Source organism: Sorex fumeus, unplaced genomic scaffold (genome assembly GCF_029834395.1).
Source record: "Sorex fumeus unplaced genomic scaffold, SorFum_2.1 ptg000043l, whole genome shotgun sequence".
In the NCBI taxonomy this organism is placed as follows: domain Eukaryota; kingdom Metazoa; phylum Chordata; class Mammalia; order Eulipotyphla; family Soricidae; genus Sorex; species Sorex fumeus.
The window spans coordinates 6,918,987-6,933,091 of record NW_026606100.1 but is presented as its reverse complement, the minus strand read 5'-3'; the positions used below and the strand labels follow the sequence as shown (position 1 = coordinate 6,933,091).

Sequence of the window (14,105 nt, the reverse complement as noted above, 5' to 3'; positions counted from 1 at the left end):
AGACTGAACACAATGGACAATCAATACCTCTATTGCAAACTACAAGACTTTGAAGGAAAGAGTGAGCAAAAGGGAATGCCCTGCAACAGAGGCGGGGTGTGGTGGGGGTTGGGGGAAGGTGAAAGGGCTACTGGGATCATTGGTGGTGGAGAATGGGCAGTGGTGGAGGGATGAGTACTCGATCATTGTATAACTGAAACCAAAGCATGAAAGTTTGTAAATCTACAACTGTACTTCATGGTGTTTAAATTAAAAAAAAATTTTTAAAAATAAATAAAAAATGTTGATCTATGAAAAAAAAGGAAATCAGAGTGCCTAAAATTAAAAACAAATCTTTTGACAGGAACCTTTTTAAAAAATCAGCCAAAACCCATTACCATTTAAGTTGAACCACAGGAGGTCTAGAATCTGTACTCTGCAAATAGCCAGGAGATAGCTCAGTGAATAAAGCAAGAGTGAGGCTATGAGTTGGATCTCAGTACTGCCACATGAACTGAGTGTAGTCCTGGCAGCTCTCCTGTCTAAAATCCCCAGCATCACACGTCACATGACCACCTGCACTGAACCCAGGTGAGGGCGAACGAATGCCACAGTCAGGATTTGTGTAGGCCCTGATGCTAGAAGTAAAATTCCCATTTGCTTAAATACTATTGATGGGTCATTGGGACTATTCAGAGAAATTGCCTCAGCATACTCAGGACTCAGTATCTTCTTCTTTTTCTTAACAATGTAGAAGTACTGCTATTTGTTCAGCCATTGAGTAAGCTGATTGAATTGGGCATGAACTCCACATTACTTTTTTTTAATTGTATCACCATGAGATAGAATTACAAAGCTTTCCTGTCTGAGATTCAGCCATAAAATGATGGAACACCTATCCCTCCACCCGTGCACATATTCCACTACCCAGATCCCAGTCCTCACCCTGCCTCCATGGCAGACAATTTCCCCAATACTCTCTCTCTAATTTTTGGCATTATGTTTTGTTCAAAATTTCCCAGCACCATTCAAGTACCTGCCAGGGGCAGACACTAGATAACTTATTTTCCATTTCTCATTTTGACTATCAAAAGAGCTCTCAAGGCCGTGTTTGTAAATGTAAATTTCCAGATTGTAAATGATTGAGTTCCAGAGATATCTTTGTATGGTACTCAGTAACTTCTTCAATTTCCCATCAACTAGAAAATAAAAGCATCTCCACAAAAAGAAAAGACAACTATATGGAGACAAAAGGAATACATGAATGTATTCGTCATAATTTTTTTTATTTTGGGGTCACACCTGGCGATGCACAGGTGTTACTCCTGGCTCTGCACTCAGGAATTACCCCTGGCGGTGCTCAGAGAACCATATGGGATGCTGGGAACCAAACCTGGGTCCGCTGCGTGCATGGCAAATGAACTACCTGCTGTGCTATTGCTCCAGCCCCTGTATTTGTCATAATTTACCAACTCAAAAATGTGTATAAAGCATGACCTTTGTGAATTCCAATTTTAAAAATTTGCAGAGGGGGCTGGATTCCTCCGCCACTCTCAGAGAGCCCTGAAAGCTACTGAGAGTATCTCGCCTACACAGCAAAGCCTGGCAAGTATCTGTGACGTAGTAAATATGCCAAACACAGTAGCAACAAGTCCTAAGATGGAGACCTTACTGGGCGCACTCGAGCAAATCAATGAAAAACTGGAGGACACTGCTACAGTGATATATATATATATATATATATATATATATATATATATATACACACACACACACACACAACACACACATATACACACCCACCTATACAATATATACATATATATGGGTTTCCCATAACTTTCCCATGGAAAGGGATTGCAGAATAATTGCCTATGGAAGAGGGAATTTTAGTGACCATTTAGCAAGTGAGGAAAGGAGGACCTCAGGCTGAACAAACACTCTGCAGGGGTTATTTGAGAGAGAAGGATCCTGAGAGGAATTCACTGCCAAGTGTCTCAGGTTACCTTTTCCTACAGAACAGACAAGAGTAGTGTTAATTGTGTATACTTTGGAGGGGTTGTATACTTGAGAGGCAACCTGTTCCTACAGAACAGAGGAGTAGTGTTAATCTTATATATTTGACTTCAGAAAGTTAAGCCAGGCTCAGTCCAGGTCTTGGTGGTCAGTCTTTTTAACAGGTTTTATTATGGAGACACCTTAGTTTACCTTCTTTATTATTATGGTAATAAGGCCTCAGTGCTCAGCCTGTGGCTCCCCTGCTCAGCACAATAGCCCCAGAAAAGAGAAGCTATCACCACCAGCTTTGTTATCTAGCTAAACAAAATGAAGATCAGAAGGGCAAACTACTTGGCAAGAGGCCTCTGAAAGAGCATGTGTCAGAGCAGGGTCCTCTAAGGTTCTCACCCTCCTCAGTTTACCTCCAGACAATGGCTGTGGAGACACCCCAACCTGTGCTTGCACATCTCCAGCATCACTGTCTAGAGGAAGACCATCTGCTTCTTTTGTTTCTCATATTTGAAAAGTTTAAATCAGATCTGGGACTCTTATTGTGATGGTGTGGTCATTTTCAAAACTGTATGCTTTTAAATTTAATTTACCATGATGAGTTTTATTGAATCACTGTGAATGACAAAGATACCAAGTTATTCCTGATTGCATTTCAGGTGTACAAAGTTCAAATATCACCGCCTTCACCAGTGTCCACTTCCCTCCCCTGCATCCCCAATTACCCTCCCGCTCCCCAGCCTGCCTCTGTGGTAAGCACTTTAAACCTTCTTTCAGCATTCTGGTCTCCAGAGTGACCCCCTTACCTTTGCTAATAATGTCATAGTGTTCCCTTCCCTGACTTTTCTCCTCCACCCCCACCCCAACTAGTGGCAAGCTTTCTATTGATGAGATATCTTCTTCCTTGCAATTTGCTATAAGTTTCAGAAGGTACATTTATTTGGGACCTCATATTGACCTGCTACATTTTCCTGTGAAGTGTATATAGGGAAAAGAGTGTGTGCCAAATGCCCTGTAGCACACCCAACCTGTGTGTTCTGTGCAAACAACTAGATGCTGAATCCTGGTGAGAACTGAACCGATCAGAGATATACTTTAGAATTAAAAATATTTCACAAGAATCACATGTATTTCCAAGACACACCAAAGTCTTCCTGCGTGGTTGTGTGTAAAATGAGTGAATGAAATTTGAACTGTGTGGACAAATGGATACGTTGGAAGCGTGTTGACATAAAGTGAGGTTTGCTTATTTGCAGGATACTTTGGGGACAAGAAAGTGGTTATTTGGAAATTACTGACCCCAAACGAAGTCTCCTTGGAGCCTTGCTCTTCGTAGTGTGGTTTGTTTCAGTATCCCTGAGTGACTGTTAGGCAGTACCTCACTCAGGCCAGAGAGATAGTCCATTCTTAGGACCAGAGGGCTAGGACAGGACTTAAGGCCCTTACTTTGCACACTGCCAATTCTGTTTGAGCCCCAGCACTGCATAAAGACCCAAGCACTGCCAAAAGTGATCCCTGAGCACAGGCAGGAGTTAAGTTCTGAGCTCAGCTGGTTGTGATCATTGTTCCCTACCCTTTCCCCCGAATGAAAGGCATTATCCCAAATTTGTAATTTTCCTTCTTAAAGCTTTATTGAAACAATATTGCCTTACAATATTTTATAATCTTCAGGTGTGCACCTTTGTAAACCAACATCTGTATATAACGGATTATCTTCAAGTCTCCATTTGACTAGACGTCCCAGTACTTAGTGCGCTATGCAGATTAGCATAGCTTAATAAGCACTGATCTGGAGACTTCCTGGGCCGGCTCATTTCTGAAGCAATGAATTCTTAAGATGCTGTCTACTCTGACCCATGAACCAAGCCTGAGATCAGCCAGGCCCTTCACAGAAGCAACTGGGGCATAACCAGGGTGCATCTGTGGCACCCTGAGACTTCCCTGGAAATGTCACTCTCCTCTTGCAGAGGGTCTTTTGAAAACCCCAGGATTCAACTCTTGTCATCTCTTTGACTAGAAGTGTGGTACCTGTCCAGGTGTTTATGGCATTAGGGTCACACATGGAGGTGCTTGGGGCTGGGGGAGGGGCCTGACATGCTGGGGAATTAACTTGAAAACTGACGCATCCTCCAGTCCTTTTACTATTCTTTGGCATTTGTAATAAAACTGTAAAGGGGCTTCAATCAAAAAAAATTTAAAGAAATGTAAGCAATAGCCTAGATATCGTATATAAAAGAAACAGTAGGCTAGATGTCTTATATAAATTATTTTATATAAAATAATTCTTAGGTGTGACATTTGTATTTGATATGTTTTATAGATAGTTTTCTTTTACAGAGACATGCTTTAATACACATGAAGATAATTTTTAACGAAAAATTAAGATTTGATAGGGGAAAATAGAGTATTTCATGCATGTAAGGAAATAAAATAAAAAGTGATAATTTAGTAAGGTAACGTACACTACTTTTATCTAAATATAATTATGTTACCTACTAATTTAATTGCATCTTTATTATGATATTTGACACAAAACTGTAAGATATTTAAAGTATGCCTCTGAAAAAGCATAGTCAAAGTGACATCTGCACTTGTTTGTTCATTGCAGCACTCTTTACAATTGCTAGAACCTGGAAAAAACCTGAGTGCCCGATTAACATTTAGCAGATGACTGGTTAAAGAATCTTTGGTACATCTACACAATGGAGTACTACGTAGCTGTTAGAACTGTATGGAAAGTATCATGCTAAGTGAAATGAGTCAGAAACAGAGGAACAGACATAAAAAGACTGCATTCATCTGGGGAACATAAAGTAACAAAATAGGAGACTAACACCCAAGAATAGCCAAGATAAGTACTAGGAGGTTTCCTCCATGGCTTGGAGGCCAGCTGCACATGCTAGGGCAAAAGGCAGCTCAGAGAGAGAAGGGAGCACCAAATAAAGGGTGTTGGGAGGACCCTCCCAGGATGGGAGATGCATGGTGAAAGTAGACTATAGACCAAATATGATTGCCACTCAATGCCTCTTTTGCAAACCACAGCACCCAAAAGGAGAGAGAGAACAAAAGTGAATATCCTGCCACAGAGGCAGGGTGGGATAGGGGGCATGGCGGGTGGGAGGGATACTGGGATCAGTGGTGGTAGAGAATGAGAGGGATGGGTACTCGATCATTGTATAACTGAAACTCAAGCACAAAAATTTGTAAGTGTACAAATGTACCTCATGGTGTTTCACTAATAAAAAAAAGTATGCCTCTGGTAATTTTAAATGCATGCATTCTATGACTTTTAGGGTTGCTTTGTTTGTTTGTTTTGGGGCCACACCTTGTAATGCCCAAGGGTCACTCCTGGCTCTGCACCTAGGGACCACTCCTGATGGTGGTCAGGAAACTATTTGGGATGCCATGCATCGAACTCGTCTAGGCTAGGTGCAAAGCAAATGCCTCCCAGCTGTCCTATATCCCCAGCCCCCCATATAGCACTGTCTGTCCTCCCATTGTTCATCGATTTGCTCGAATGGGCCCAGTAATGTCTCCATTTTGAGACTTGTTGTTACTGTGTTTGGCAGATTGAATACATCACGGGTAGCTTGCCAGGTTTTGCCGTGCAGGTGCGATACTCTCGGTAGCTTGCTGGGATCTCCGAGAGGGGCAGAGGAATCAAACTTGGGATGGCTGTGTGGGCCGTGTGCAAGGCAAATGCCCTACCTACCGTGCTATCGCTCCAGCCAGCCCCCCATGCATATATTCTAAATACACTCCTTCCTCTTTGGGGAATTAACACATCTATCACATAACTTACATACACGTATGCATTTTAATGAAAACATTTAAGTTCTAAAAGTCCAGGCAAGACATTGACTCTGTGGGGTTAATTTTGGTTCCTAAAGCAGAATGTTTCTGATATTCCAAGTCAGAGCCTTAGTAAAAAAAACTGTTTTCAAATTAACTATTAGAGACAGAAAAGCTTTCTTTCTAGGTTTATGAAGACAAATAGATTACTGCGAAGTAACGTTGCCAGGGAGAGAAAGAAACAAACATTTAAATTTGACTTACAATTAGATGTAGTCTACCAGGTTGCTGTATGAACATCACAGCTCATAGAGGAAACACTTTTTAAATCTGACAAAAGTAAGATGAGCAGTTTCACAAAATAAACAAAAAGAATTTAATGACTTTTCATCCTCAATATTTAATTTAATTTCAGGTAGAAAATTTTAGTCTCATGCTGCTTTGGCGAATCCAATTTTTTATCTTCAAGTTCCGTGGCAACTCTTCTTTTTCAAACCTTTCCTGTACTCTTCACTGGACAAAACACAGTAGAGCAGTTCTTTAAATGGCAAAAGGCATAGGATATTCACAAGAATTTTATTATAACACATTTGGTAAAGTGATGTTCTCAACTTTTTGACATATAAATACCTACAATAATACCCTGAATTGATGAGACCATATTCGATTTTCCGGAGTTTCACATAATATTAAGTAAAGGTAAAGGCCCTCCCATTGTTCTTCGATTTGCTTGAGCGAGCCCAGTAACGTCTCCATTGGAGACTTTGTTGTTACTGTGTTTGGCATATCGAATGCATCACGGGGAGCTTGCCAGGCTCTGCCGGGCGGGCGAGATACTCTCGGTAGCTTGCCAGGTCTCCGAGAAGGGCGGAGGAATCGAACTCGGGTCGGCCATGTTGGCTGCGTGAAAGGCAAACGCCCTACCACTGTGCTATCATCTCATTATGTGACAACGCTCACGAAGCACCATCATATCTAGTCCATGTGTGTGAGTCAAGTGCATGACGCATTTGGTGGATGAGCGCCACCTACGAGGCCACTCCAGCAGAGGAACAGAGAGACAGGGGACACAGATAGTCAAAATGTCCTGTTTATTATCTCCAAACAAATACTCTATATTGAGAATCTGAGGGGGTTCGAGGTACAGGACTGACCGTAGGTATTTTTAATCATTTACAGAGGTAAATCAGAGGCAATTCTTTGTGGGAATTTACTCAAGGAGACATTCTGAGACTATACTGAGAAATTCGCACAGGGCGACAAGCATCTATATTGCTTTTCTCTTTCCCTTACTAGTACATATTAAACAATTACGTTTACTTCTTATTAATATTTTCAGTTACTTGGATAAGCACTGTGAGAGATATAGATTCCAAAACTCAGTTCTCTAGGCTCCAGGGGCAGAACCGGTTGACTTTTACTACAACTCCCGTTTAACTTTTCTTACCCCATGGGGTCCTGTCTCTTAGGTCATCATGGCTCGTATCATACCACATTTTATGCTTTCTGAATTGTTCCATCAATGCCAGGGTTGCATTGCTGCTTGCTCTGGGACGATCCAGAAGTCCCTCGAGAGGACCCAGCTTTTGGAGGTGCTAGGAACCATGGCGACTAAAACCAGAGTCAAGTAATTATGACAGATGCCCAGAAGTGAATAGATTTCAGAGTCAATTAACTCCCAAATATCAGTAGCATAGCATTAGTATTCTTTCTGTGTTTAAGCAAAGAGCATTACTCTATAGTAAAATATGAAAAGGGAACAAGGGAAAGAGAAATGCAAGTAATCCACTAATACTAAATCCAGAGCCACCACAAGGCTTAACTTCATAAGTAACCAAGCCCAATAGTAGCTAACAATGAGAAGGAAAGCACAAAGGAAAGGTTAAAGAGAACCTCAGGGGATTAGGGGTGCTCATAAGAGCACTGTAAGCATTTCTTGCGGGAGTAACAGGGGCAATTCACTGATGAAGCCTAAAAAGTTTAGGATTATTACTCAACACATGTGTGTTTCAGTTTCCACAACAGAAAACTAAAGTTGTGGATACCTTAAGAGCCCTTTAAGATCTCCATATTATTTTCATTTTAATCAATTAAGATTTTATTCTTGAGAGCAAAGTGGTAGTACAGGAGTAAAGAACTTGATTTGCATGCAAATAATGGTGAGAACCTGGTTCCCAATACCACATAGGGTCTACTAAGCACACAGCCAAGAGCAGGCCCTGAGCACCACTAGGCATGACCCAAATCAAAACGAAACAAAACAGGATTGGGCTCTTTTCATAAAACTTTTATTTTCAGGAACTTTAACTCACAGATATTAAAGACATCAAATAGAAGACTAGAGCGATCGTACAGTGGGTAGGGCATTTGCCTTCAATGCGCCCTACCTGGGTTTGAGCTGCAGCACCACACAGAGTCCCGCTAGCATGGTCAGGAGCAATTCCTGAGTGCAGAGCCAGCAGTAACCCAGGGGATCATCAGGTGTGACGCCCTCCTCAAAAAAGGCTTTAAATTGTTACACATTGTATCACTGTAGCACTGTCCACCCCTTGTTCATGGATTTGCTTGAGCAGGCCCAGTAACATCTCATTTTGAGACTTGTTGTTACGGTGTTTGGCATTAGAATACATCACAGGCATTTCGCCAGACTTTGCCATGTGGGCAAGACACTCTCGGTAGCTTGCCAGGCTCTCTGAGGGGGCAGAGGAATCGAACCCTGCTCGGCAGGGCTGGATGCGCGCAAGGCAAATGCCCTACCACTGTGCTATCGCTCCAACCCACAGTTGTGCTATCACTCCAGCCCACGCTGTGCTATCGCTCCAGTCTCCAGTTACATATTACCATGAAACAATATTTGTCATTTAGCCCCGTTACAAAAGATTGCTCAACTACAAATAAAACTTAGCTCCATTGAAATCAAGATTAAGCTTACTTTAAAAAATGATTTGCATGTCCCAAACTAAATTATAAATTCCAATTTAATTTTCCATAGACTAAAAGCATCTGGGTTAGGTAAATCATCATAAGTTGTATAATTTGCTTGTTTGTTTTTGGGTCACATCCAGCTGTGCTCGGAGATCACTCCTGAACACAAGCTGGACAAGTGCACTTAAGATCCCGATCTATTGTACAGTAGGATCAATTTTAATTATGCGATCCATAGCACCCAGAGGACAAAATAAAATATAAAGGAGAGTCATTCAGACCTAAAGAGGTTATATTAACTCACTAAACTTTATATATAGGTATAAGCTCCTCAGAAATATTTGGACCATAAACATTTATAAAAATATAAGAATTACCATTGATTTACGATTAGTTTTTAATTTTGCCCTTCAAGGGAAGGTTCTTTAACCATATGCCACATCTTAGGTTCCCTCCATTAAGAGTTTCCCTGGAAAGTAGAAGACATGAAAAGGTCCACACGTGGATGAATTGGTTCACAGTTTTCAGGCAAAAGTCCTGCAACTATAACCACTTTAAGAGAACACCCAGATTTTGAACATGTGAGACAGACTGCTCCGTGTTTCATAGGGGAAAGGGTGTCCCAAGAAGGGGAAGCGAATTTCCAGGCATGAACTTCAAGGCAAGCAGCCTAGATCAACACATGACACACAGCAGGAATGAAAGACATTGAAAAACAAGAAGATAAAGTCATAAAGGAAGAACTGGAGAGCAGAGCATTGCATAAGGTGTCACTGATCTCCTGAGAACCAAATATATTCAGATCCCTGAGTGACTGCTCTGAGACTCCTTCGTGTATGAGACACACACACACACACACACACAAACACACACAGCGCTCTGGGCCAGAGCGGCTTCTGCAAAGCACAGCTGGGCACACGAGTCCCCAAGAGCTGGCGAGGAGCCACAGCGTGGTAATGGCAGTGAAAGGTAAAGCTGCGATTGACAACTTACATGTATGCAGGCGTGCAGGTGGGCTGCTTGCAGAAAGCCTCTTAGAGCTTGGCACTAACTCATAGCAAGAGAGGAGAAGGGGTGGCCCCAACCTGGACCCAGCCTCTTGTCTCTCTCACCTGAGCAAGGCATGAGGGTGCAAGATTGATCCTTGACACTGCTCACATGCTGAGTGCCGGCCCAACAGTAGTATTGCTGTTTGTGATCGTTGGTGTCACAACAAAAGTATATGATATCGAGCACCCTGAAATGAACTGGTCATCATAGAAACAACAGAAACAACAGAGGAAAAGGAAGTGGGGAAAATAAAAACTTGTATACCTATGTTACTGGTAAGAGTGTGTATGTGGAAAAAAAGTAATAGTTCATTAAATAACTGTCACTGTCACTGTCCTCCCATTGTTCATCGATTTGCTCGAGCAGGTCCAGTAACGTCTCCATAGGAGATTTTGTTGTTACTGTGTTTGGCATATCGAATACATCACGGGTGGCTTGCCAGGCTTTGCCGTGTGGGTGAGATACTCTCGGTAGCTTGCCAGGCTCTCTGAGAGGGGCGGAGGAATTGAACCCAGCTCGGCCATGCCAGCTGCATGCAAGGCAAGTGCCCTACCCTCTATGCTATTGCTCCAGCACATTAAATTACTAAGTTTTCAAAATAAAATAAGCCTCGCCTGTCCTACCTCCTGACTCTATGAATTAGCATTAGCTCAGGAATTTTTAAAATTTTTTTTGTCATTGTGCTCTCTGTCCTAATGATATGAATACTGGAGGCACCTAAGAGGCACCAGATAATAAAGGGAGGGAGCACAAAACAAGTGAGGTGAAATATAGGACTTTTCAAAGTGATGATTCCATTTCATTGGACTGAGCCCTCCTTTAAAAATTCTAATTCTTGTCTCTTTTCACAGCGACAAACCCAACGAGGATCTCATGAAAGAGCACCTGCTCCAGCTGAGATGCCACTTTACGTGGGGCTTGCAAATTGACCACACTGAAATACTGGATTTAGAAAACAGGGTCTTTGATCAGATTGAGTTCCTACATGTCCAGAACAATGCGAGAATGTACAACCTGCTGGCCTACGTGAAACACCTGGCAGGCCGGAATCAGGAAGCCCTGGAGACTTTGAAAGAAGCTGAAGATTTCCTGCTGCAAGAATTCGCTGACCAATCAGATGTGAGAGGTCTGGTCACCTGGGGCAACTATGCCTGGCTGTACCACCACATGGGCAGGCTGGGAGAAGCCCAGACTTACCTGGACAAGGTAGAGAAGACGTGCAAGAAGTTGGAAAGTCCCTTCAGATACAGGATGGAGTGTCCAGAGCTCAACTCTGAGGAAGGATGGGCCTTGCTGAAATGTGGACAAAATAACTATGAACGAGCCAAGGTTTGCTTTCAAAAGGCTTTGGAAGTGGACCCTGAAAGCCCTGAATTCAGTGTTGGGTATGCAATTGTCACCTACCGCCTGAACAACATTAAGAGCGTAGAAAGTATAAATAGTCTGTACCCCCTAGAACAGGCCATCAGATTGAATCCAGAAAATGAATATGTGAAAGTTCTCCTAGCGCTGTGTCTTCAGGACTTAGGACGAGAAGATGAAGGAGAAAAGTACATTGAAGAAGCGCTGGCCAGCAAGATCTCGCACACTTACATCCTTCGGTACGCAGCCAAGTTCCACCGCAGAAAGGGCTCTCTGGATAAAGCTCTTCAGCTCTTAAAAAAGGCCTTGAAGGACACGCCCTCCTCTGCCTTAGTGCATCACCAGCTGGCACTTTGCTACAAAGCACAAATCAGCCAAAATAAAAAGGTCACACACTGGCAGCCCAGAGGGCAGAACAGAGAAAATATTGAAAGACTGGCAAGATTAGCTATAGATCATTTGGAGTGTGCTTTGAAACACAAGCCCACTTTTGTGATTGCTTACCTAACCCTGGCAGAAATTTACATAGAAGTACGTGAGCACAGTAAAGCTGAGGACATCTACCAAAAAGTGTTTGGCATGAAATCACTCACAGAAGAAGACCTGCAACAGTTACATCTCCACTATGGCAAATTTCAGGAATTTCAGAGGAAATCGGAAGTAGATGCAATTGTTCATTATTTGAAAGTGGTGAAAATAGAGAAACCATCTTTTTCAAGAGAGAAAAGTATCAGTGCTTTGGAGAAATGCGCCTTAAAGAAACTTCGGAAAAATAAATTGGACGTGGAAGGCTTGACCCTCCTTGGGTTCGCGCAGAAGCAGAGAGGAGAAATCACGAAGGCCCTGGAGAGCTATGAGCGAGCCCTGGAGCTGGCTGCCGGCCAGGAGACATCTGTGGGACACGAACTCAAAGGTCCAAAGCCATGATGCCACCATTTGGCATTTCACAGTCTATTCCATTTTAGAATCACTGGACTAATCCAACCCAAGAGATGGCTTTTGAAACATGTAATTGAGTAGCTACTTGTGGCTCTCAATACCATATCATGTAATTCCCTGCAATGGTGTACATTCAGATAATAATTCAAACCTGATCTATAATAGCCATATGTAGAAGACAGGAAACAGAATGTGCATGTTTCTGTGTCAGAAGAGAGACAAATCATTTCTTTGTGAAGTCTCTCTAGAAAATGTAATATGTTGAGTAGATTTGTAGCAAAGAAAACACTGGACTTACCTAAATTAAAATGCCTAATTAATTCATTTTAATCAGCAAAGAGTTTTCAATGTTCAATACCCACAATAGGATGGTGATATAGGGGAGAAAAAAACAGTTTTCCTCCTTCCACAGTAGATTTGGGACTGTAGTGTCCTGGACTCCACTGAGGGACACTATGAATAAAAGACGATCCCCAAAAGTTAACATGACAGACATTTATTGAGACATGCATCACACACATACCTAGCCACACACGTGGAGTATTACCATGAGACAGCTAATTTTTGAGTGTTGGGTCCTTGAGTCATACATCTAAAATTGGCATGTGAAACTAGAATTAGTATGCAAACTACTATGCCCATTAACCTGTCCATGAACTTCTGTGCACATCCACCTTTAATATCTGAGCTCATCGGTGATGGGATATAGTCTCTCTACACTCAAATTGCCAGTATTGAAAATACCCTGCAAAATCCCTGCCCTTCAGGAACTCGAGATCTATACTGAGAGGTCAAAACCAGCATGGACACTAAATAGTGGAAAGAAATTTCAGGGTCTAGATAGAGTGCACATTGAATAGTGTCTTGCAGCAGATCAGTTTGATCCTTAGCATCCCAAATAGTCCTTTGAGCCCTGCTAGGAATAATTCCTTAGCACAGAGCCAGGAATAAGTCTTGAGCACTGATGGTGTGGACCACCCCCTACCCCACAACAAACGAGCAAACAAAAAGTCCCAGCTCATTCCCTATAAGCGGACCTGATAGTACATTAGGGGGTAATAGAGGTGTTATCTTTAAAATACAGAGGTATGTTATCTTTAACTTATCTTTAGGCTGAACTGGGTTTGATCTGACATCCTACACATTCCCCTGAGTCCTGCCATGAGTAATCCTTGAGCAAAGAGCCAAGAGTAAGCCCTGAGCACCACTGAATATGACACCCCCCCAAAAGGAAAGGAAAGAAAAGGAGCAAATCATATATTGAAAATTGAGGGGGTCAGAGTGATCGTATAGCGGGTAGGGCATTTGCCTTGCATGCAGCCAACCCAGGTTCGATTCCAGCATCCCAGGTGGTCACTCAAGCACCACCAGGAGTAATTCCTGAGTGAGGATCCTGAAGTAACCCATGAATATCACTAGGTGTGACCCAAAAAGTCCAAAAATGAAAGAAAATCTACTGTGTGCTATAAGGAGCATTACAACGGAACACCAGGCTGCCAGGTGAGGCTGCACTGAAGTGATGTTTACAGTTCCAAGAGCATGACAAGAGGGGCTTGACCACCATAGGTCTGGGACATTTGGTTTAGAGAAGGCTCACAGACCCGAGACATGAGACTGATGGATTTGGCCATGGGAAAACAGAGGCCAGTGTGACTTCAGGGAGTCTGAGAGAAGAGGACATAGGGAAAGGGACAGACAGGCCAGACCTAGGGCCAGGAGACTGCTGGAATATTTGTGTCCACTGCTGCTGACAAACTATCCCAGACTCTCACTTCAGCAACAAACCTTTCTTGCCTCACTTTCTGTGCTCCACAAATCAAGCAGGACTCTACTAGATGCTGGTGCCTTGGTTCCCCAGAAGGTTGGTGTCGGAGAGGAGGCTGCTGGATCCAGCAGGTGGGGTTTGTGCTCAGGGTCTGAATTAACATCAGGACATTGGCAAATGCCTTGGCACTGAAGGCCTGAGCTCTTTCTGTCTGTCAGTCTCATTCCGGGTGTCATCTAATATGACTCAGATACTTTTTCTTCAGTGAAATGCAGTGCACAGGGCT

General features: G+C 42.7%; 1 protein-coding gene across 2 annotated transcripts in view; it reads left to right on the top strand.

Annotated features, from left to right (window-relative positions):
- The window catches only part of LOC130029805 (interferon-induced protein with tetratricopeptide repeats 1-like), a 59,084-nt gene extending 46,461 nt beyond the window's left edge, over positions 1-12,623 (top strand). The window contains exon 2 of one of the 2 annotated variants that reach the window (XM_056120831.1): positions 10,605-12,623. In XM_056120831.1, the coding sequence (XP_055976806.1) occupies positions 10,605-12,042 (1,438 nt within the window). In that variant the 3' untranslated portion in view covers positions 12,043-12,623. The remainder of the gene's footprint in view (positions 1-10,604) is intronic. The other variant, XM_056120832.1, reaches the window with a different exon arrangement.
- The last annotated feature ends 1,482 nt before the right edge of the window (positions 12,624-14,105 follow it).